Source organism: Limanda limanda, chromosome 11, assembly GCF_963576545.1.
Source record: "Limanda limanda chromosome 11, fLimLim1.1, whole genome shotgun sequence".
In the NCBI taxonomy this organism is placed as follows: domain Eukaryota; kingdom Metazoa; phylum Chordata; class Actinopteri; order Pleuronectiformes; family Pleuronectidae; genus Limanda; species Limanda limanda.
In genome coordinates, this window is record NC_083646.1 from 4,978,771 (window position 1) to 5,001,066 (window position 22,296).

The 22,296-nt window shown below is 43.6% G+C and overlaps 1 protein-coding gene across 1 annotated transcript in view; it reads left to right on the forward strand.

The window, feature by feature from the left end:
• The first annotated feature begins 3,306 nt into the window (after window positions 1-3,306).
• syngap1b (synaptic Ras GTPase activating protein 1b) overlaps window positions 3,307-22,296 on the forward strand; it is an 88,387-nt gene continuing 69,397 nt past the window's right edge. The window contains exons 1-2 of the mRNA XM_061081420.1: window positions 3,307-3,555; window positions 17,392-17,497. Of these exons, the coding sequence (XP_060937403.1) occupies window positions 3,538-3,555; window positions 17,392-17,497 (124 nt within the window). The 5' untranslated portion in view covers window positions 3,307-3,537. The remainder of the gene's footprint in view (window positions 3,556-17,391; window positions 17,498-22,296) is intronic.

The window sequence follows — 22,296 nt, forward strand, 5'->3', positions numbered from 1 at the left end:
ATATTTATGGCCTTGAGTTTCTGTCCGCCTAAATTATTCATATTACACAATATTATTTTTTACTCTGTGGCTGAATGAAATGGTTATGAAGTGTGTGAAGAGGTCGCCCAGCATCACAAAGGGACCAAATTATATTCCATTACAACAGCCGCGTGTGTGATTGACGTGCCCTTGAGCAGGAACTCAACCCTCAGCCGTCACCGGTGTCAGGAACATTTTGTCACCCGGCAGTTTTCATTTCCACTGTCCGCGCTCCCTTCCTTCAAATCCTCCGTGCTAATTAGCCGCGGCGCTTTAGGAGCTCATCTATATTGCAGCGGCTCGACTCGCGGATCAAACGCGAACCTGAGAAAATCAACTTGAGTTGTTGTTTTGTCTCCGATTAGATGATCGTCGTCTGTTGTGCTTCCCCCCCCCCCCCCCCGCTCCGACGCATGCAGCAGAGCCCGAGAGGCGACGATGCAGTAAAAGAATGGGTTGTGACACGCTGCAGTGTTGCATTGTGGGCTGCAGGTGACTCTTCCTGCAGGAGCGCAGCGCCGAGCTTCTCTCAGACACCTGCATGCTCCGTTTCCTCCGTCACACATGGTCCAGAGAAGACATCAAGCACAGGGGGCAGTCCTTACTGTCGGGGGGGGAGAAGTGTGAACCCGAGGCCATGACTTGGATCTGCTGTTGTGTAACGTTTGTGTGTGTGTGTTCGCTCGCATAAACAACTGTTACTCTCGACAGTGTGTGTGTGTGTGTGTGCACAGCCTGCAGATGTTGTTGGTGTGAATGTGCAGGAGTTGCAACCCCCCCCGAGGGATGTCACTGAAACTGACTCACACACTGCAGAAGTCTTTCTTAATTTGTTCACCCCCTGGATTTCTTGCACTTGCACTGCATTCATCCAGGGGGGTGACAGGGTCAGATCAGCTGTTGTTGTTTAGCGGTTGAATCTCATTGCCTGGACCAGCGTGTAGAATCTTGATGGGATTTTCCTCATAGGGAGATGCTGTCACTGTTTTATGTTTTTAAGTAGAATTGATTAAACCCGTTCACACTGTGCATTGTGGCTCATCGTTCCCTGGCATAATTTCTAAAAGAGGAGAAAGTGTTTGAGTTCCAGCGTCAGGCAGGATCAAGGGAGAGAGCTGCCTCGGGAACTTTGCTTTTGTATCTGCCGCTCGAAGAAACAAAGAACAAACGGTGAAATGCTCAGTGGTCATCTGAGTGATGGGAGAGCGGCTGCCGCTGCCTCTTGCTCCACGGGAAAGAAATACAAAATGCCTAAAGCTTTATACAATGATAGTAAACAAGGAGTCATGAAAAGGAGGAAGACGGCGCGTGAGGTTGATGTTAAAACGACAGATCCAGGCTCAGAGTGTGTGAAGAGAGAGAGAGAGAGAGAGAGAGAAAGAGAGAGAGAGAGAGAGAGAGAGAGAGAGAGGGAGAGAGAGAGAGGGAGAGAGAGAGAGAGGGAGAGAGAGAGGGAGAGAGAGAGAAACGAGGCAGAAGTGTTGAAACCTATAGAAATGTGCTGCCAAGGCCCAACCTTTCAAACACTGTTCCCTAAATAAGACGGATTTGTGTCATCAAGATCCCTGAAATACTCTCTGAGAAATGTTATGTAATGTTAAAGAAAGTAAAAACAAACTTCCAGGATCCACAAACCGAACTTTAAACAGGTTCAATCCAAACCTAAGACCGAGTCAAATATCTGTGTCTGAAAAATCTACGTTCATGTGTCCAATACTGTTTGATCAAGTTCTTTAATTAACCGAGGCACCGAACTCTCTGGTATCATTTTCATTTTACTCCCCACAACTTCTCGTATGATCCTCGGAATCGTGGATAATGTCGAGGATAATTTGTTCAGATCGTCTGTGTGTCCGTCAGCAGGAGGACTTTTCAGGGAGCCTCAGAATAGATGTGTCAGACAGGACAGCCTCGGGCCGGGGAGCAGATGATTAGATTTGGGTTCTGAGAGCTGGATCTAGGACTCCTTCAATTAGACTATTATCATTTTTTTATCTGTGACTACAAAACTAGCGGAGATGGAGAGTTTCCGTGTGTTTGCTGAGTCACTATCAAGTGTCATCTTCTTATAAATGAAGATTTAATGCGCCGGGAGCCGAACCCCCCTTACGTAATCGTGGAAGGTGTGTGCGAGTGCATTTTTTTTTTCATCCCTAATTTCACTTTTCATTTGGCTCAGGACCCAGGTTGTAGTCCTGAGAGCTGCCTGATGTTCTTTTGTTTTATTTTTGGTCTTGTTTGTTTGCGGGGGGGGGGAGTGAGTTTAGGAAAACAAGGGCAGGGGAGGACATTTCCTCTGGACCAATGGAACACAGGAAATCAGCAAACATGAAATATGTTGCAGGTATTTTTAAGACTTGTAGGTTTGGGTGACAAAAGAAGTTAAATGGGTTTGAGTCTGGAGAACTGCTGCAGGTCCAACTCTTGTTTGTGACTCATTTTCAACCCAGTTTGACACTAACTGATTTTGTCTCTTTTCTTATATTCTTTGGTCTTTAATTTAATTTGTGAAAAGGATATTATTATTATTATTATTGGTGCTTATTCATTCTAACTTTTACTGCTTCAACATAATACTTTGGACTTTGGGTAAATGTGTTTATTCACTTTCTTGCCTGGTTAAATAAAAAAGATTGACACCAGCTTGATAAAGCTTCACTCGGGTATAATAAATATAATATTTGGCCATATCGCCAACATACTGTAACGTAATGCTGCAGAGATATAAAGACATTTTAAGGGTTTTTTAATAATATTCATCAGACTCCATTGTGGGTGTCCACGGTAGATTATAAATAAACTACATTTGCTTACAACTACTTTAAAGTTATTATAGTTTGTAATGAATCACATTTTACTGAGTTCTTCTTATAAATGCTAAATGAAGTGGTGGCTAAAAGTGTGTTTTATGTCATTTAAAAGTGTTACTTCTTATCCTCCATCGTTTTAAAGGTACTTTGGACATTCTGTAGGACAAGTGTTCTATAAAAGACACAATAATTGTTTTTATTTGTATTAAATCATCCAGAATTGTGTGTTCTTTCTAGTGCACTCTGCTCTCCGCCTGCACAGTCTCTCTCTTTCTAAGTATTGTGTGATGACCTCTCTCCGCCCGACCCACTCACACACACACTGTAATGACACCTGACACTGATGTGATGAGGACGGACGTGTCCCAGCATCACTGCCCTCCCTCTGCTGATCCTAACTGACCTTTTCTCTCCTCCCCTCTCTCCTCTCTTCTCCTCTCCCCCCCCCCCTCTGCACCCCCCATGTCCAGATGCAAGGTGTGCCGTCCCCCCCTCCTACCATCATCCCCATCATCGCTCCCAGCCTCCCCACTCCTTCCACGCTCCCTCCTTCGACCGCCCGGCCTACGACCGCCCTTCCTTCGACCGTCCCTCCTACAACCGCCCCTTGCAAGAGCGCCCCATCTACGAGCGACCCTCGCACGAGCGCCCGCCCCAGGACCGCTGGAACCCCCGTATCCGTGTGACCCCTGGAAATCAGTTCTACATGTTGGACCAGGAGGAGGTACTGTAACCCCCCCAACACACCCGGGACACACTGAGACTGGTGCTGGTCTTAGAGGAGAGGTGGCAGATACAAATATTAGATTATCACACTGAGTATCACACACACACCTTAAAAGAGCATTTATCATATGAGCATGAAATAGGCACAATAGGCATATGTCTTTTTGGGGTCAAACAGGTTGAAGGAGTTCTGAACTTGTTCTGACACAGTGACTGAGTCTTTGTGCTGCTTAGAAAAATCCCACTTTTCAGCTAATATGTGTTTTATAAGAAAGAGATCAGAGCGGGTGAAGTAACCAGAGTCTGTCCCGGACGCCCGAGTTTCCCCCGGATCACTGTCGCCTCAGGCCGGCTCCTTTCAGGGTTCATTTCAAGAGCCAGTGTCAAGTCGGCAGGAAGCTGGAAACTTTAGTTAACTGGAACCAAACTGTGTCACTGTGACCTCAGGAGAGAAAATCCTCTCAAAGTGGGAGACGTGGGGTTATTTTCATTCAACACACAGCTACAAAAACTGACAAGAACCTAGTTTACATGAAGGTAAAGCTTGTGTAAAGGTGCTGGACAATATGTTAATGGATACAGGCACAAATGTTATCATGCGGTCAATCATAATTATTATGTTTATTATTTAGTTCAAGGTTAAAGACTGATTATTTCCCCTGAACATCTAAAATAAAAATCCTGTACTCAAAAAACAATATTGACCCTCTATCGATCCATATAAAGTGTTATTATTATTGTTATCATAGTGAGTTGTACATGTTTTTCGTTATGATTTTATCGCCCAGCCATATTAGTGTGTATTTTGGTGTATATGTAAACACTTCACTTTACAGTCCCCTATTTAGCAGTTTATAAATATGGAATAAAAGACTTAAGAACTAATCTTACACAGTTGTAAGAAGATATAAGTGTGAGATTTATGTATTTACCAGGAACAAAAACATCACATGACTGGAGGCTGGTCTCCAAAACTCATAAATAATGATTAAATATTAAAACACCGTTGTGACCGTATGAAATGTGTCTCAGTAGGAAAACAAGTTGACGGATCCAGAGGAGTGCATTGTAGTGTGTATTAAAAATACTCAAAATGCATTTTTATCCCCTAATAACTGCATTATAGCTCATTATAAACCATTTAATATATCATATCTTATAATTGCTACAGAACACTCTGTATCATATCGGCTGTTTGTGGAGAAATTAACGAATCCCTCCTTATTAAGAATATACCTGACACCACTTGTTTAAATAGGGTTTGATAGAATTGATTATTCAATGCTTTGATGGAGCAAACCTAGATAGATAGATAGATAGATAGATAGATAGATAGATAGATAGATAGATAGATAGATAGATAGATAGATAGATAGATAGATAGATAGATAGATAGATAGATAGATAGATAGATAGATAGATAGATAGATAGATAGATAGATAGATAGATAGATAGATAGATAGATAGATAGATAGATAGATAGATAGATAGATAGATAGATAGATAGATAGATAGATAGATAGATAGATAGATAGATAGATAGATAGATAGATAGATAGATAGATAGATAGATAGATAGATAGATAGATAGATAGATAGATAGATAGATAGATGGATACTTTATTAATCCCGAGGGAAATTTAGAAAACCTGCAGCTGCTGGTGAAGAAGAGCTCATGTTGCTCTTCAGGCCAGGAGAGGACACTGTTCTTCTACTTTCCTTCCACCTCTGCTTTTGCACTTTCTACTCACGAGAACACCCAGTTTACGCCGAGCCTGCTGATTTATGACACCACTTATGACAGCATATACCGGTAATGGAGGCCAGGCCTGGTGGAATCTATAGGTCGCCTCCCCAGACTCTGCAGGCCTCTTGAGTCCCAGACCACAGACGCTGGGTTGGTTTTTAATTTGGTCTAAAGTCCCAGAAAACTTTGAAACATCAGCAGTTTGCAGGAAAACAGTGAAGCAGCTTTTTACCTTTGTTGTGTTTTATAGTGATGTGCCTCTCTGTTTGTACTAATGCATGTTCTCTGGGTATTAAACACTATGTATTACTGTATTGCATAAGAATCCAGTCCTGCAACGAGGCATGCTGTTATGCTCTGGGATTCTGGCACGTCAGTAAAGTAATGAATCCTTATGTGGCCCTTCAAAGCGTGCGGGTGGTGACTTCACTGTAGTGTGTGTGTGTGTGTATGTGTGTGTGTGTGTGTGTGTGTGTGTGTGTGTGTATGTGTGTGTGTGTGTCTGCCAATAGTATTTCAACAATTCCTCACTCAGAGGGATAGAGAGCGCTGTGATCACGATGAGAGACCGGTGCTGCTCCGGAGGGATTGAATGGAGAGCCCGGTTCCATCCATCACAGCCCGATCCCTGTCTAATTGTGCCAATAAGGCGGCAGCTGCGAGTGGAATCGGAGGCAGGACTGAAGCGCTGGGATCCGTCACCTCGGCGACGGCGTTAAATATTCATGCCTGTCACTCACCTCATGCAGAACGGGTGTCTCGCTTCTCTTTTCTCTTTCACACACACACATACACACACACACAAACACACTTATTCTTCCATTTATTTCCATTCGTTTTGGATGTCTCGCCAAAATAAAGGATGGGTTAGAGCAGGACCAGGCTGTTTTTCCTCTCACACACCTCTCACCTCTCATCTACGGAGGACCATACATGACTTAAGTATAAATAAATAAATAAATGAATGAATAAATACAGAAATAAATAAATAAATACGAAATGTCTAAATAAATGTCTTAAATATATTTACACATTTATTTATTCCCTGATTTATATATTTCACGATTCCAGTGTCCTTATGCTAATGAGAAAAGGCGGGCCTAACCGCAGTCTCATGCAGGATTGGTCAGAGGAGTGTAATGATCCAGCTCTTCTACTTCTGCCTTTCAATGCTGACTGGTGTCCAGAAGCTGTTTGCAGAGTTGAGCCAGTTCACACTCAAAATGAACTAGTTCAAGTTCAGAGGGTTAGTTCAGGTTATTTTTTTATAGGGAGGAGGAAGCAGAAACTCCTGCTCGGTAAAAAACAAGCTATTTAGACATTTCTGTTGTTATTAATGTTTTTATTTATTTATTTCTGTATTAATTTATGTATTTCCTTTTTTATTTTTTAATTTATTTCTGTATTTATTCATTCATTTATTTATTTACACTTACGTCATGTATGGTCCTCCATACTCATCCCTCTGTTTTTCTGTTTGCTTTCATGACCCTCAGCATCCAGTCCCAGCTCTCCAGTGCGTCCCTGCTCTCCTCCGGGCTCGTTCCTCCTTGTAATTTACTGCATAAATCGTTCACTTTGACCTTTTTCCCTCCTCCTCTCTCTCCCTCTGTTCCCTCCATCTCTCACCTCTCTTTATCCAGTGCATCTGTTCCATCTCTTTTTCTCCCCCCCTCATGCTTTTCACTCCCACCCTCCCTAAGTCTGTTTCCACCGCCTCACTTCCCCTTTTCCCTTCATCCCTCTCCATCTTTCTTGCCCTCCTTCACAGGTTCTCACCCTCCATGCCCTCACCCTTCCACCTGTCCCCCCCGCTCTCCCCCTCTCTCGGGGGAGGGGGGGTTGCTGGCAGGCGTCTCTGGCTCTCCTGCAGGCCACCTGTCTCTGTTCTCCTCACAGATCCATTCACTTGCCGCTCTGTTTGTCTGCTCGTCTGTTTCCCTGTTGTTTCATGAGTGGCAGCCATCAGGAGGATGCAAGCCCCCCCCCCCCCCACCCCCCCCTCCTTGTCCTCCTGGAGAAATGAGGTGTCACTTTGGGGAACGAGACTGTTGTGTGTAAAACGTGTCACCATGGTAATGTGTGTTAGTCCTACGCCCCTTGTAGCTCTGGACTCTGACGTGTTGGACCCATTGACCTGTTTCCTGGTGATGCAGGACCCCCCCCCCCACTGGCACGTCAACAATGTTGTCTCGTTTTAATTGACCAGGATTTTTGTTTCCCATAATATGCTTATCACCTCTGCTATGGAGCTGATGTGTTTTACACCCTGTCAGTTTGTTTGTTCGGCAGGAGCATTAATCAGAAACTACTGAGCAGATTTCTACGAAACGCATATAGATCCGATTTTTTGAGATGTGACCTCAGTCTTAAAAGAAAAATCTATACAGCTTTTACGTCACTCTAGATCGACATCCCTCATAATTTCGTGCAGAAGAAGTGGCAGGAATCATCTGTCATGGAAGACATCTGTTACAGCGGTGGTCAGTTGAGGGATAGTGAGGTTTTACACGTCATGAGTACTTGGGGTGACACGTGAAAACTTGAGAGGTCGTATCGTTGATTCGTTTCCTTGGCAAATATTTCCTTGACTGTTTTTAATAATCTGTAAGATCCTAATCTGTGAGAGTTCAATCACATGTTCATCACTGGATCTATCTGCAGCCTGCTCTGCCTCCTTCTGTCCTGCAGGGGGAGGAAGAGGGCCGGCAGTGATGGCTGCCTGACATCCTCTTCACCTCCTCCTCCTCCTCTTCCTCCTCCTCCTCTTCCTCTTCTTCTCAGCTCAAATTAATCTGAGGCGACAGAGTTTCATCTACCACAGCCATGCACCAGTGCCCTGTCCCCTGAGTCACGTGTCCAGGCTGCCGTCCCCCAACTGTGCCAGTGTTACGCAAGAAGATACCGACGGGTGGGGGGGGCAGGGGGGTCACAGGAATTGTTTAGCCTACAAGTGTCTGCTGAGAAATATCATCTCCACAGACGTAGCACTGCAGATATTTAAAATGAAAAAGATATCAGTGCATTTCTCATTTCTCGGTTAAAGTCTCGTTCTCCTCCTGCACAATGTCTCCGGTCCGGTTACAGATCCCCCCCCCCCAGGCTGCTTCATCATCCTGCATCTGCTGTTGTCCCAGTGCATGAAGTGACTCTGAGGGAGGGGGAGAACACACCCAGGTGGGAGGTAGAGGAATGTAGGTGGGCAGGGAGTCGCTGGAGAGCAAGGTTGATTGTTCCAGAGAGACGCTGACCCCGAGGCTCCTGAGGCCACTTTAACAAACTCTCTGGTATTTCAGTGACTCTTTCCTACGATTTGAATAAAACAACCGACCCTCACTCAAAAATAAAACAATCTCTCAAAAGGTCATCTTGTACATACAAGGGTTTAAATGGCTTTTATCTCGGCGGTTTGATTAATTCGTCCATCCCCGTGCATCGCGTACAGGTTTTTCCTCCTGAATCCCTCGGAGGCTCCGGGAGAGAAACCTGAAGAAGAGGCCCAATTTGTCTCCTGCCAACTTACAGAGAGCAACTGCCAGATCTCAGTGACCTTAAAAGAAATCTGCTGCCATTTATCATTTTTATTAAGAAGAACTGCGCTTGGCCACGTCTCTCCCTCTCTCTCTCTCTCTCTCTCTCTCTCTCTCTCTCTCTCTCTCTCTCTCTCTCTCTCTCTCTCTCTCTCTGTGGGATGTGAACACTTAAGAGTGTTTTGAACTTTTCTAATGCACTTAGCATCTACAAAGATACGGAGGAAACCAACCGAGCTATCGTTTATATTTAAAGTGTTTATTTGATGGAGTTATTAAGTTAGCAGAGGAGCCTAATATCTGCACCTCGCTGAGGATGTCACCAGGTAAATGTTCTCACAGGTCCACATTTTCTTTGCCTGTGCTTACTCAGGTTTCACTTTCAGCACAATATCAGTTTTCTGCTCATTCACAGAATTTGCGATGTTTTCATTTTGCCATTATATTATGTTATCACCTGCATGAGGAAGTTGTATTCGTCTGAGTTTGTTTATTTGTCTGTTGGTCTTTAAGTTTGCAGGATTACATAGAAAATAGAGGACGGATTACCTCGAAATTTGGTGGAAGGATGCAGAATGAATCAGGAATTGATCATGATAGTAATTCCTTGAACATTGTGAGAGCGTCCTTTTAAATAATTTTTTGATTTTTCTGTCCGTTATTATTCGATCTTGATACCAAAACTCTGGCAATTTGGTGCAGATCCAAACAAAAATCAGGATCTAGTGAATTTAAATGTTTTAAATATTTAAAGTGCTCTTCAGATAGGCAAATAATAGGATATTATATAACAGATAATATATAGATATATTATATAACATTATACAATATTAGCAGTATTGCATGGTGTGTTTACTGTGCTGTAATGGTGTAGGTGTGTAGTTCTGTGGCTAACACTGAAGCTCAGGAGGAGGAACATCTGTCTGTGAGAGGACGTCACTGGTCTGAAGGACAAATCGTGCTTTTGGCCACTTCAGCCTCCTAGCGTGATGTACGGGACCCTGTGTGTATGTGTGTGTGTGTGTGTCTGTGTGTGTGTGTTTGTCTGTGTGTCTGTATGTGTGCACTTTTTTTACGAGGACCAGTCTGAGTTGGTTGGAGGACGTTTCAAGTTTTCATCAGGGTCAGGTGAAGGTGCTCCAGGTCCAGGACATTAGTCAATGAGTTGTCCCCAGGAGGGTGGAGAAACATCCTGTGTGTGTGTGTGTGTGTGTGTGTGTGTGTGTGTGTGTGTGTGTGTGTGTGTGTGTGTGTTAAACACCCAGCAGTATATTCGGTTACCACCCTGTTCAGAAATCACACATTACACTCCCTCTTTCTCACTTCTCTCACTTTTTTCCTTCTTCTTCACACAGATTTGTACTTTCTACTTTCTTATTTTCTCTTTCGATCTCCACTGAAACACACACTCACACACACACACTAGCGTCCCGCCATACCCCCCCCCCCCCTCTTACCGCTGGGCCTGATGAAGCAGTAGTGACATATGGACTCGCCAGCCTGCAGCATCGCTCATCACCGCCTGCCAAGCTGAACAAAAACAGCCTCCTCCTTCCTCCTCAGATCAATGGCCCTGCCTTCCCTCCTTCTCCCGTCCGTGCCCTGCCGCCATCACCTCTTCCGCCCTGCCTCCAACACCCCCCACCCTTCATCTCCAAGTTACTCCTTTTAGACATGTGAGAGAATGAAGTCTGACCAACTCCAGATAATCAACAAGAACTTGGTCATTTAAGCGAAAACTCTGCTTTAATCATAACATTTGAGACACAACGTCTGACATCATATCTTCGCTATGTTCCCAAGTATTGGCCATGATTATATTTGGTTCCCAGATCTGAAACTCGAAGTTTAACATCATAATGTGTAATAACAGAAAGAGAAGATCTGGCTCCCCTGGCTACGCTGCAGCATCAGTTACCATGACGATACATTTAATTTAAATCTGAAATCACGAGAGGGTTCATCCAGCCGCGCTGCGCTTTCAATCAGCAAGAGAGGAGTTTTCAGAAAACCTGGATGTTTACCAACTTTACACAGTTTTAGTATATTGAACACAAAACTCATTTATCGACTCAGCCAATATGAATCACACACAGACATGTTGGTATCTGCATATTAATTTACTTTTATGCATCAGTATGAAAACTTATTTTGAAGATTGAAGGATTCATTAAAGATGTGCACTTAACGTTACAATTATAAATAAGCTCAGGTCCCACACGTGTTTGTGTTTTCTTGATTTAGGACAAAGCGTTTTGGTTAAACTGTAAAATATCTGGCAGTTCTCTCACTTGCCTGTGATTACTCAGGTTTCCCTTTCAGCACAATATCGGTTTTCTGCTCATTCACAGAATTTGCGATGTTTTCGTTTTGCCATTATATTATGTTATCACCTGCATGAGGAAGTTGTATTCGTCTGAGTTTGTTTATTTGTCAGTTGGTCTTTTAGTTTGCAGGATTACATAGAAAATAGAGGACGGATTACCATGAAATTTGGCGGAAGGATGCGGAATGAATCAGGGAAGAACTGCTTGAATTTTGATAGTAATTCCTTGAACATTGTGTGAGCGTCCTTTTAAATAATTTCTAGATTTTTCTGCATATTAATTTACTTTTATGCATCAGTATGGAAACTTATGTTGAAGATTGAAAGATTCATTAAAGATGTGCATTTAACTTTATAATTATAAGCTCAGGTCCCACAGTTTAACCTGTAAAATATCTGGCAGAAATTATTTTCTCCTCAATATCTGTCACAGCATCAGCCTCGAAAATCCATATGGCTCAGGTTCCACTCTGCACTAAATCAAATCTCTCCTCAGTCTGTTCCTTGTGCCGACTCATGGCGACCGCCAAGCCGCTGTTATGTCACATCTCCAGCTGCAGACCCCACAACATCTGACCAATCAAATCCTGCCACACGCAGAGTAAAAATAGCCTCCAGGTGTGTGTGTCACCCCCCCCCCCCCCCCTTACTGGAAGCAGCGGTGGGAAGCCTTTGTGCCGGCTGAAGTGCGAGGGTGGTGAAGAAAGGTATTCTGGGTGTTTTTTCCATGAGTCAAGTTGTCAGTGATGAATTGCACCGGGCAGGGGGGGGGGCGAGTGGGTTTGTTCTTGTTCAAGTTGATTTAATTGAGGGAAATTAGCATATTTAGTTGCCTGTAATTGAGGTGATGACATCGAGGTGACGAGTCGAGAGTTTAACTTCTTAACGTAACGTGCTGCGAAACACACGATTATCCTAAGTCCTGTTCCTAAAAAGGGAAAGACTTTAAAGTTGTTGATCTGTATTAATGAGACACAAACATATGCCTCGGGTTATTTTCCGTAACCTTCTCTCAACTCGCACCCTGTGGATGTGGAGTGACGAGGCCCATTTGTCTCCTCTGGGTTCCATGGCAACAGCTGGGAATGTGGGCGGAGAGAGAGAAGCATCACTTTAACCCCCAGCAGAAAAATCACCGCTACCCCTTCAATAACCGACAGAACCATTCAGAGATATCACCTGTGTTCGATACTCCTCCGCACTCCCCTCACAATTCCTCCTTTCCACAGCGGCGCTCACTCAGACGTTATGAAACCGGCTTTGCTCATTATGCATATTTAGAAACGCGATAAAGCTGCAGCGGTGACTTTATTTTGCGTTTGCCGATCGGCGACGAGTTGGTTGAATGTGAGGTTCACTCAGGTTTATGGTTACTCATCATCGGCACTTAAGTAAATTCCATTAGTTAAACAGGGAGTTAAAGGAGAGCTCTGTGCTCTGACAGAGCTTGGATTGAAATGGAGGCAGGATGCACTAAGAGGGAAATCATTTAGATTGAAGTTAATGTTTTTTATTTCTAGTCTAAGTAAGTCACTGGTATGAATAAATATCTGTTTATGTTGTTTATACCATAGGAGCTATAATTTGTAGACATATCTCAGTGTGCTTTAATATTGTAAGCACTTCTTAATGACAGTATTGTAATCTTTAACAACAGTTTATTATCTCGTAGTAAATCTTTAATTTGCTGGTTTAGCCGATACACAGCTTCCTACTGGTTTATTTAAAGCACAAACACAAACAGCTACAGAGCATCAATAGATTATCCTGGAGATTTTTTCTCTGCAGTTTTCAGTGTGGAGAGGTAATAAAAAATGATTGTCACATCACAGTGTTTCCATATTGCAGCAGCGACTTGAATCTGTTTTTCTAGGGAGGGCAGCTGTTCGCTCTCTCATTCAACCATCAACCATCTTGGAGCTTGTGTCTGTCCAGTAACTCCACACATGTGGCTGCAGCCTTCAGTGGAAGTTAAAGGAATAAAAGCAGGAAAAGCAGTGGAAATATTATCTCAATATTTCCTCTAAGGTGGTTTTGAGGCCATGACCATGTGCTTTTTTGTTAGTTGCTTTGTTAATTACGTTTTTCAGTAGTATTATGTAAAAACTACTGAATGGATTTCTATAAAACTTGGTGGAAGGGTGAGACACCGGAAGAGAAAGAGAGAACTCATAGGATTTTGCAAACCTGGTTAAAGAGGCAGGTCCAGCGTTTTCTTTTTGTCTCTGTCTCTGACATAGATTGTGTGTTTTTCCTCTGATTCACAAGGGAATAAGTCCTGGTTCTTGATTAAATAGATCCAGCATTTTATGGGACTGGTATTTATGAGTTTGTACAATTTGCTGCAGATCCACATAAAAATCTAGCGGTTTAAAATGTGGCGTCACAAGGGAACTGTTGTCTGGAGGCAGACGCTCTATACTGATGTGCAAACTAACAGGAAGGCATTAAATGACCTGCGTCTCCTGCTGTGACATGTCAGAGTGTCTGCTGTGAAAAGGTACTTGTAGTTGCAAACATTTATTGAATTCTGGTCTGATCCAGTGGAGATTCTGACCTGTTGGGGGCGCTAGATGAAACAGCTGAAGCCAAATTTTACGACGATAACACAAAAAATCACATTGTGATATTTCACTCCCGTCCCTAAAAAAGGCTGGAGCCACTTTACCAGAGTGAGCGAGGAAAATCTTGATTGGATGCGATAACTCCTGCTTCAGTAATCGCCCCAGCTAGAGGAGAGCTCAGTAAATGAACACGCTCTATATGCTCTGTGCATTCTCACAGTGGACTCATAAAGAATGGATGCTGCTTAATTTATTCTTCATCAACGACGTTGTTCTGTAATTTCATCACAACGAAGCAGCACGTCGGCCCCGGGACGGAGCCGCAGCTCAACGTGGTTTCGTGCACTTTGGTTTCGCAGGCAGCAAAGTGGAGAGTAATCATGTATACGACATGTTTACCGTGCTTGTTCCTGATTGAGTTTGATCAAGAGACTCGTAGAAACATGATGCTGTGATGTGAAGCATCTTCTGCTCGGCTGGTCTAACTCGATTATGGCAGCAGAGACGTGTGTGTCTGTGCGTGTGTGTGTGTCTGTGTGTGTGTGTGTGTGTGTGTGTGTGCATGTGCCAGATGCTATAGGGCTGTAGCGTGGTAGTGGAGAATCTTAGTAGCTTGAAGTGGAGCAGTGTCCGCATGAAATTTTAATGTGCCCTCACTTTGACACACATGCACACATACAGAATAGTAGTTTTTGGTACACGCTCAAGGATGAAGGCAACACACGCACACGCACACACACACACACACATACACACACACATCTGACTGTCTTTCATCTGAACAGAGCTCCTTCAGGGTGAGTGGCACTCGGCCGCCTCGTGCTACGTGTGGCTCAGTGTGACCTGCCAGTGTCCTTCACTGTTGTTGGCTTTACCCCAAACCCCCCCCCACCCCCCCAACCCCCCGGACTGCACTGTCCTGCAGCGCTCTCTGCAGTCAGTAGCACCAGTGACACCGGCTCGCTGTGTTCACACCAGATCGTTCGTGTCCGACGCTTTAGTCCCGGTAGGACACGTGAAAAAAGCACCGCAACATGACAACAAACCAGTGAGGCTGCTCTGGTGTCTTCTTGAGGTTGTGTCAGGTCGGATGTGTAGAGGACAGATTCCTGCAGCTCTCTCCCCCAGAGGACCACACCCCCCCACACTGTGCTCACAGTCATTCATCCTCCTGCTCACTTTGGTGCAGAGGGACACAAACTCAAACTCCAAAACACATTTGTTACACACAGTCATTTGTGACTTTGCTGGCTACACCTGTAAAAATCCAATGCAATCCGATAAAGTCGTAAATCCTACTTTTACCAATCGGATGATGGGGACGTTTTTTTTAAAGCCCTTTGGAGTCTACAAATCACATGATGTGTCTTGTATATTTTTTAATATGTTGCTATAATATGTCAAAGTGAAATATTGTTTTCTGGTTAAAAAGGTGAATAAAGACTCCAAACATGGGCAAAGTAAATATCTTAGGGTTAAAAACTTTCACAATCTCAGTAATAAACATATGATTTAATTAACACCTATTGGAAATTGACTTGTGCACTGATGTTTGGTGAAAGATGGCTGAATTCTTTTCCAGTTGTCCTGAGTTGCATAATCATAATATATGATTTAATTATAAAATAGATGTGTCTGCATAGAAACCATGAACATGCCTGTAGAGAGAAAAACATCCTGTTCAATAGGAACATCTCAGAATTCAACCATAAAGGAAGCTGACAACACGTCAAGGTCACTACACATTATACAGCAGAGGCTTCGAACCTTTCCGGTCAAACATGTGTGAGACATAACTTTGCTCTGGTATAATATTTAAGATATGACAAGAATTCTCTTCATTGGAAGATCTTGAAAGGAAGAGTTTGGCAGAGCTGTAGTGATGGATGACAAAAGGATTCTATAGTTACACCTAATGAATTAATGAATATATTATCACTCTATAAAATTGTTACGACTAAGGTCATTGGAAAAAGACAAATCCACCTTTTAGCTCCGTTTTTTCGTCTCCACCATCTCCTGAGAAAAAACATCTGGATCTCTGGATTGAGACTTTGTTCACTGTTGAAGTGTATTCTGGTCAGCGGAGAGGTTGATGTGGTTGTAGAAGTTGATGATGAAGGAAAGGAAACCGCGGACCCAGAACTTGCAGTATAACAGAGTTTATTACACAGAAGTTTCACAGGTCAGGACGAGCTCTAGAACTCGGAGAAATCACACAGCCAAATGGTGAAGTCTGAAGTCTCCCTGCAGGGCAAGAAGTTTTATAGGTTGGAGGTGGGACCCCAAACCTAGAGATAACATGACATCACACAACAGGGCTTCAGCCTAAATAAGGAGTTGTTTTGCACATGAAGATGAAAATGCATTGGTCAAGGACCGTCCCTTTTCTGGTCAGAGGTCATTCCCTAGGTAAAAGGTCTTTCCAAAGAGGGACAGACCTCCTTGAATAAAGATCTGGAGGATTCTCTGGGAATGTCTGAGAGTCACGAAGATAAGCATCATATATATCAGCCTGTCATTGTATTTAAGCACATGCTAAAGTCATTAACTCTAGTGAATACACGACACTGTCACCTCTGTTAGAGAAAACTAGCTGAGCTCAGACCTGACAGGCAATCGTGTCCGAACCCGACCTGAGCCTGATGTTTTCCCCACAAGCAGAAAAGTAGAAAGAGCAGCTAATGTCACCAAACCCAAATCAAACGGTTTCATGGCCACAAAATCAAAAATTGACCCAGAAAAGCCAAACAGTCACCAAAGAGCAGAGCGGAGCTGCAGCCGGGTGATAATCCTCCGCCTGCTTATCACATTCGATCCTTTGTTTTACAAACTAATCCTCGTGGAGCTGCAGATTTTTTGAAGGATTCAGTGGAAACTGTTCACACGATGATGTCGTATTCGTCACAGATATTTTTAAATAGAAACTCTGCTGTGTATTTCTTGGAGGAATTGAAGTGTGATGCAAACAAATACTATTTGATACGAGTGTACTTCACAGTCTACTCTGTGTTCTCTGGACCAGGATCTCTGATTGGAGCAGCACATTCTCCCCTCTGGTTTCCCTCATGCCTCATTCTTATGAATTCGGGGACCGTGGGGCCAAATGTGGCGGAGTTGTGAAAGACGTTTTTATTTTTTCCTATATATAGATTTGTTTCTTTTCCTTCAGTTCTTCTACATCAAAAAAATGCAACAACTGCTGTGGAGGATGATAACGTTTTTGAATTCTTGCTTCGCCTGTTCCCAGAAAAAACATGTTTTTACTTTAGTTGGATGATGTGTTCAGACTTTATGGAATATGATGTAATTGCGGTGGGTTCACGTGTGTCCCCACAACGAGCCTAAACATGTTTAAACACTTGGTTGCTGTGGTAGCTGCTTTCTCTTTTGTAACATTTTATTCTTGATTTGTTTCTGCTGGTGTTTTAATGAACTGTTTAATAATAATAACCAAAGAGTAATTCAACCCCAACTGTTTTCCTCAACCGGTTCAATGGCTTTATTCATTAAGCTCAACGTGAACAAAGTGCTTCCTCTAATCCAACAGAGAGAAGGAGAAAGAGTTCACATCGGCATTTGTGTGTTTCTGTACGTGAGTGTGTGTGTTTGTACAGGATGCAGTGTGTGTGTGTGTGTACTGACCTTGTGTTTTCGTTTTTGCAGGTTCACCCGTTGCTGATGCGCGAGCGGCGCTCAGAGTCTCACAGGAACAAGCTGCTGCGGCGGACAGTCAGCGTTCCTGTTGAGGGACGGCCCCATCCCGAGATGGGTGAGCAGAAACACCTTTTATATCCAGCTTCAACGTTTAGGAAACATGTTGCGATCAACACTTGCATCAACATCCATCCCTCCATCCCTCCATCCCTCCATCCCTCCATTCCTCCATCCCTCCATACATTATCTTTACTGCTTGTCATTTTGAGGGTTACGGACACAATATCATTCACACCTACAGTCACTTTAGTGTCTCCAGTTACTCTGCGTGTCTGTGGACTGTGGAAAGCAGGAGAACAGACATGGGGAGAACATGCGAACTCCGCACAGAAAGACTCCGGCTGAATCCGGATGGGAACCAGGAACCCTCTTTCAATCAATTCCAATCTACTCTTATTTGCAGTTCATCTCACTTTTCTAGAAATTAAATTGGAATCAAATCCAATTGTGTATAAGAGTCATATTCTGCTCATATTCAGGTTCATAATCTTGAAACAAATCACTTTCCTCAAACTGTCCGATGCGGCTGCTCCTCTTTTCAGCCTCTGTCTCAAACACTGGGGTTTAGCTCCTGTCTCTTTAAGGTACCCCTCCCTTTAATGCTGGTTCACTCTGTTGTGATTGGTTCAGTGCATGTAGGGAAATGTCGACCTCTGCGCTTGTTTTTCCTGTTTTTTTAGTGGGCGTGCCTGACTAGGTGGTTTTTGCCGGGCATCATGATAACCAGGAAGTATAGGCCGAGCTACTAATGAGGTGTTTCAGGAGCTTCAAGAGCTTCAGGAGCTTCAGGAGCCTCAGGAGCTTCAGGAGCAGATCTTCTGGTGGAGGAGAGGAGCTCTGTACCACAGTCGTTGGGCTTTCTCACTTTGCAAACCTGTATGACCCACTAGAGGAAAGGAAAACTGAATAAAGCATAATGTATCTCCTTTAAAGGACACAGTCCAATTCTTTTCAAATCACCACATATCCAGTTAGGCAGGTAATGGTCTCTCTCCCATTGGCCCTGGAGAGATTCGCTCTGTTCTGACCCAGATCCGGGGAAGTGTTTTCCAAAAGTTCAGACGCAGCTAATATGAGGTTTCAGCAGTCTGAGTGGGTTATCTGCCAAAGTTTTAGGATAAACTTTTCTCTTTATGTTCATCCAGGCGCCGTTTCCTTTTCTAAACTGCAGTCGAGGGACAGTAACAAAAGGAGGGAGTTGCGCTAAATAAACTTGTCACTTCAGATAATAATGACAAACCCAGACTGCTGGAGTCGTGTCTTCACTTCTACTGGAGTTTAAAATGATGACAAGGGACCTGAGGATGATTCCAACAAATAAAATCTCCCTAAAGTTCACCTCCTCATCTCGTCCGTGTTCATTTTCAGAGACATAATCATTTCTTCAGGTTGGCGCGCTCATGAAGCCGCACGGCGATGACGATGATGTAAGACTCTTTGAGCCGTTACTCTCTTTGTTACGAGCATCTGAGCCGAGATAAGAGATCCACGTCGGATCCCAGCTCCCGGCAGCTGTTTTCTCTGCGCCGGATTTTTGTCAGGTTGAGCGATTTATCTGTTTTTTTTTTGCTTTGAAATGAAACTCACGCAGCGGTACCTTAATAATCTTTTCTGAGTTGTCTCTTAATTTCTTCCTCAGTTGATTTAGAGATCTCTTCTTCCTCCCTGTCTCTGCCTTAACGCTGCTCTGTTGTATAAACCCTCCTCAGCCTCTGTGAAGCTGACCCTGTGTTTCGCTGCCTCCCTCTGTTTGTTTTGTCTGTCTCTGTCCCTCCGGGCCCTCGACAAATGTCCCGCTCAGTCTCCCTCTCTTCCTCTCTTCCTCCTTCCTCCACCTCCCCGTCTCACTCAGCTATTTTAAGGGCTTCCCTTGCGACGTCCTCCGCCTCTGAGTCGGCGCCGCTGCCACCTCTGAGCTCCCCCGAACCGTTGTGCTGATTCAACTGGATTTCCCCAAGTTTTCTTATGAGTGGCTCTCTGACCTCTCGGCAGTCAAGCCCTGACACATCAGTTGGCGTGGCGGGTTTTTGATGTACAGTGTGCTGACACGGCGGTGTCAGTTCATATTGCCCCTGCGTAAGCGCACTTTAAAACACATTCACATATGCTCGGCTGCAGGCCCCGGTGCCCCGACACCATTACGGACCATCTGCGGTGCCCACGCCCGAAGAGCCAAGAGAGATTAACGAGCCCGGGGCAATTAGTAATTATTAGATCAACAAATAAAGCAAATGGAGGTTGTCGTGAGGCCACAGTTAGAGACTCAGTCACCAGGGAGCCTTGTGACCTATTTCAGAAAAACCCCTGACACGTAACACGGAGCTGGTGGAGGTTCACTGACGATACTAATTCACTGTGAGGGATTCAGTGTGCGAGCAAGATTGTTGAGTCATAAGAAAACAGATTGTGTAATGTGTTTGTTTTGAAGTGAAAATGGGAAACTTTTGGACTTTGTCACACATTTGATGCGTAATTAATAATTTAATGAATCAAATGAACCAGTTCTTGATGCCTTTAATGTTAAAAAATCTGAATCATTTTGGAAAAAGATGTAATTTACTTTATTTCCAACGATTAGATGAAGACTCCTCGCTCCCTTTTCACTCAAATGACGAATTACCAAGCAGCATTTTTTAAAAGTTAAAGGACTTGAAGGACCAGTGTGCAGGATTTAGTGACATCTACCTGTGAGGTGACAGATTGCAACCAGTGGAACACTTCTCCTCTTTCAGGGAAAAAAGATTAAAAATGCGAATAAAGACTCCAAACATGGGCAAAGTAAATATCTTAAAATTTAAAAACTTTCACAATCTCAGTAATAAACATATCATTCATTCATTAACACATATCGGAAAATTACTTGTGCACTGATGTTTGGTGAAAGATGGCTGAATTCGTATTGGTTTCCAGTTGTCCTGCGTTGGATAATCATAATATACGAGTTAATTATAAAATAGATGTGTCTGCATAGAAAGCATGAACATGCCTGCAGAGAGAAAAACATCCTGTTCAATAGAAACATCTCAGAATTCAAACATAAAGGAGGAGGCTGACAACACGTCAAGGTCACTACACATTATACAGCAGAGGCTTCCACCTCTCCGAAACCTCTCCGACCACTGTTTGATTTCATCTGTTCTGAGCTATTGTAGAAACGTGGCAGCGCAACATGAAAACATTTCTGTGATCGTATTCAAAACGAATAAAAACACAATTCTGAGTTCTATATGATTGTAAACGGATTCAAGTCCCTGCCACTAGATCTCGTGTAATCACCCGGCTCCTTTAAACCCTTAAACTGCAGCTGCTGCCGAGCACCCCATCCTTTCACTTGTGATTTGTGAAAACACTAATAACTCACCCTTGATTCATTATTCACCAGCCGGGGTTGAAGCCTCCATTTTTGCACTTGATTCTGATGAGTGGAGACGTTTGACAGCAGTCGCAGCTGGAGGGCTCGATGTGGTGACACTCAGATGAAAAGACACCGGGGCTCAGCTGTTGATCGGTGGTTAGTGGAGCCCACGGAGCCGGGAGAGGAGTTCTGGCTCCGGTGTCGTCGTCACAACACGAATCAGGCGCTAGGACACATTTTCGCTCTTTCCTTCGCCACTGTTTATCTTTTTAAATGTTCCGCAAAATATTTTAAAGTCGAGGAGGTAATTAACCTATAATGAAGACATTAATTGCGCCGGGTAATTATGTTTGCAGCGTAAGCATTCTATGCAAATACGGGGCTTAATTAACATTTAATGATTGTGTCAGGGGAGAATTACTTCTCTTAACTAGACAAAAAAATGTTTGACTCTGTTTGTTTTACGTTTGGTTCCAAACTACGGAAGAATAATTCTATGACTGTACCAAAGGAGAAGTTTATAGTTTTTGTATGTATATATTTATACTTTTTACACCAACAACAACGACTGATTCTCCAGTTTGTGGTTCTGCGTACAATTCATTTCAATTCAAGCTTCACCTAACTTTAAACAACCAGGTGAGCAGCTCTTTGTGCAGCAGCGGTGATGCAGCTTCAGGTTTCTGTGGACTTGGTCCTGCAGGTTCAGGTTTCTGCGGACTGGGTCCTGGTGCAGGTCTTTATTTGCTGTGGCTCAACTACTGCAGGTCACTTCCACAGTTTGAGAAAGAAAAGCTGCAGCCAGCATCAGCACAGACCGAAGAAACAGCCCGTTCCAAACAGGCAGCTTGAGATGGGACACTGCAGTAGTTCTGTGACATTGTTTTATTAAACTCTGTGCTTTGTGTAGATATCCCAAAATGTTGTTTGCAGAAAGGATAATCTGCAGAATATTTTCCAGCTCAGCTATAGGAAATATAAAAGACAGTAATGTTCACTTATTCCTTAATTGGTAAAATGTCCAACCGACATATTAGAGCTAATTTCCATAGCAATTCGAGATGTAAACCCATCTTTGTCTCGTTGTGCGAAGCTGTAGTTAGACACGCAGCAGGCGAACCCAAAGAAAACATTTGCTTTCTCCCTCCTCTCTCTCATTAACCTCCACAAGATGCGATGCAATAATCCCCCCATTAATGAATTTGGCCTTTTACGTTTTGTGTTGAAATTGTAAATTGACTTCATCTACGTCTGCTCTGTTATTGAGAGAAATCTTATTATCTGAATGACTTCGCCGCGGGGACACGAGGGGAGGGGGGAAAAAAACCACGCGGCACCACAAAGCTGATTGGTTGTTAACTTCGGCTGAATAGTTTTTCAGCAACAGAGGTTTAAACATGCGGGCGACTTCTCCTCCGTTTGTCCTTGTGCTTCTCACTTATTCTTTTAGCCGCCTCAGCTCGGCGGACAATTGTGATAAAGCGGCTTCAGCTGAGCAA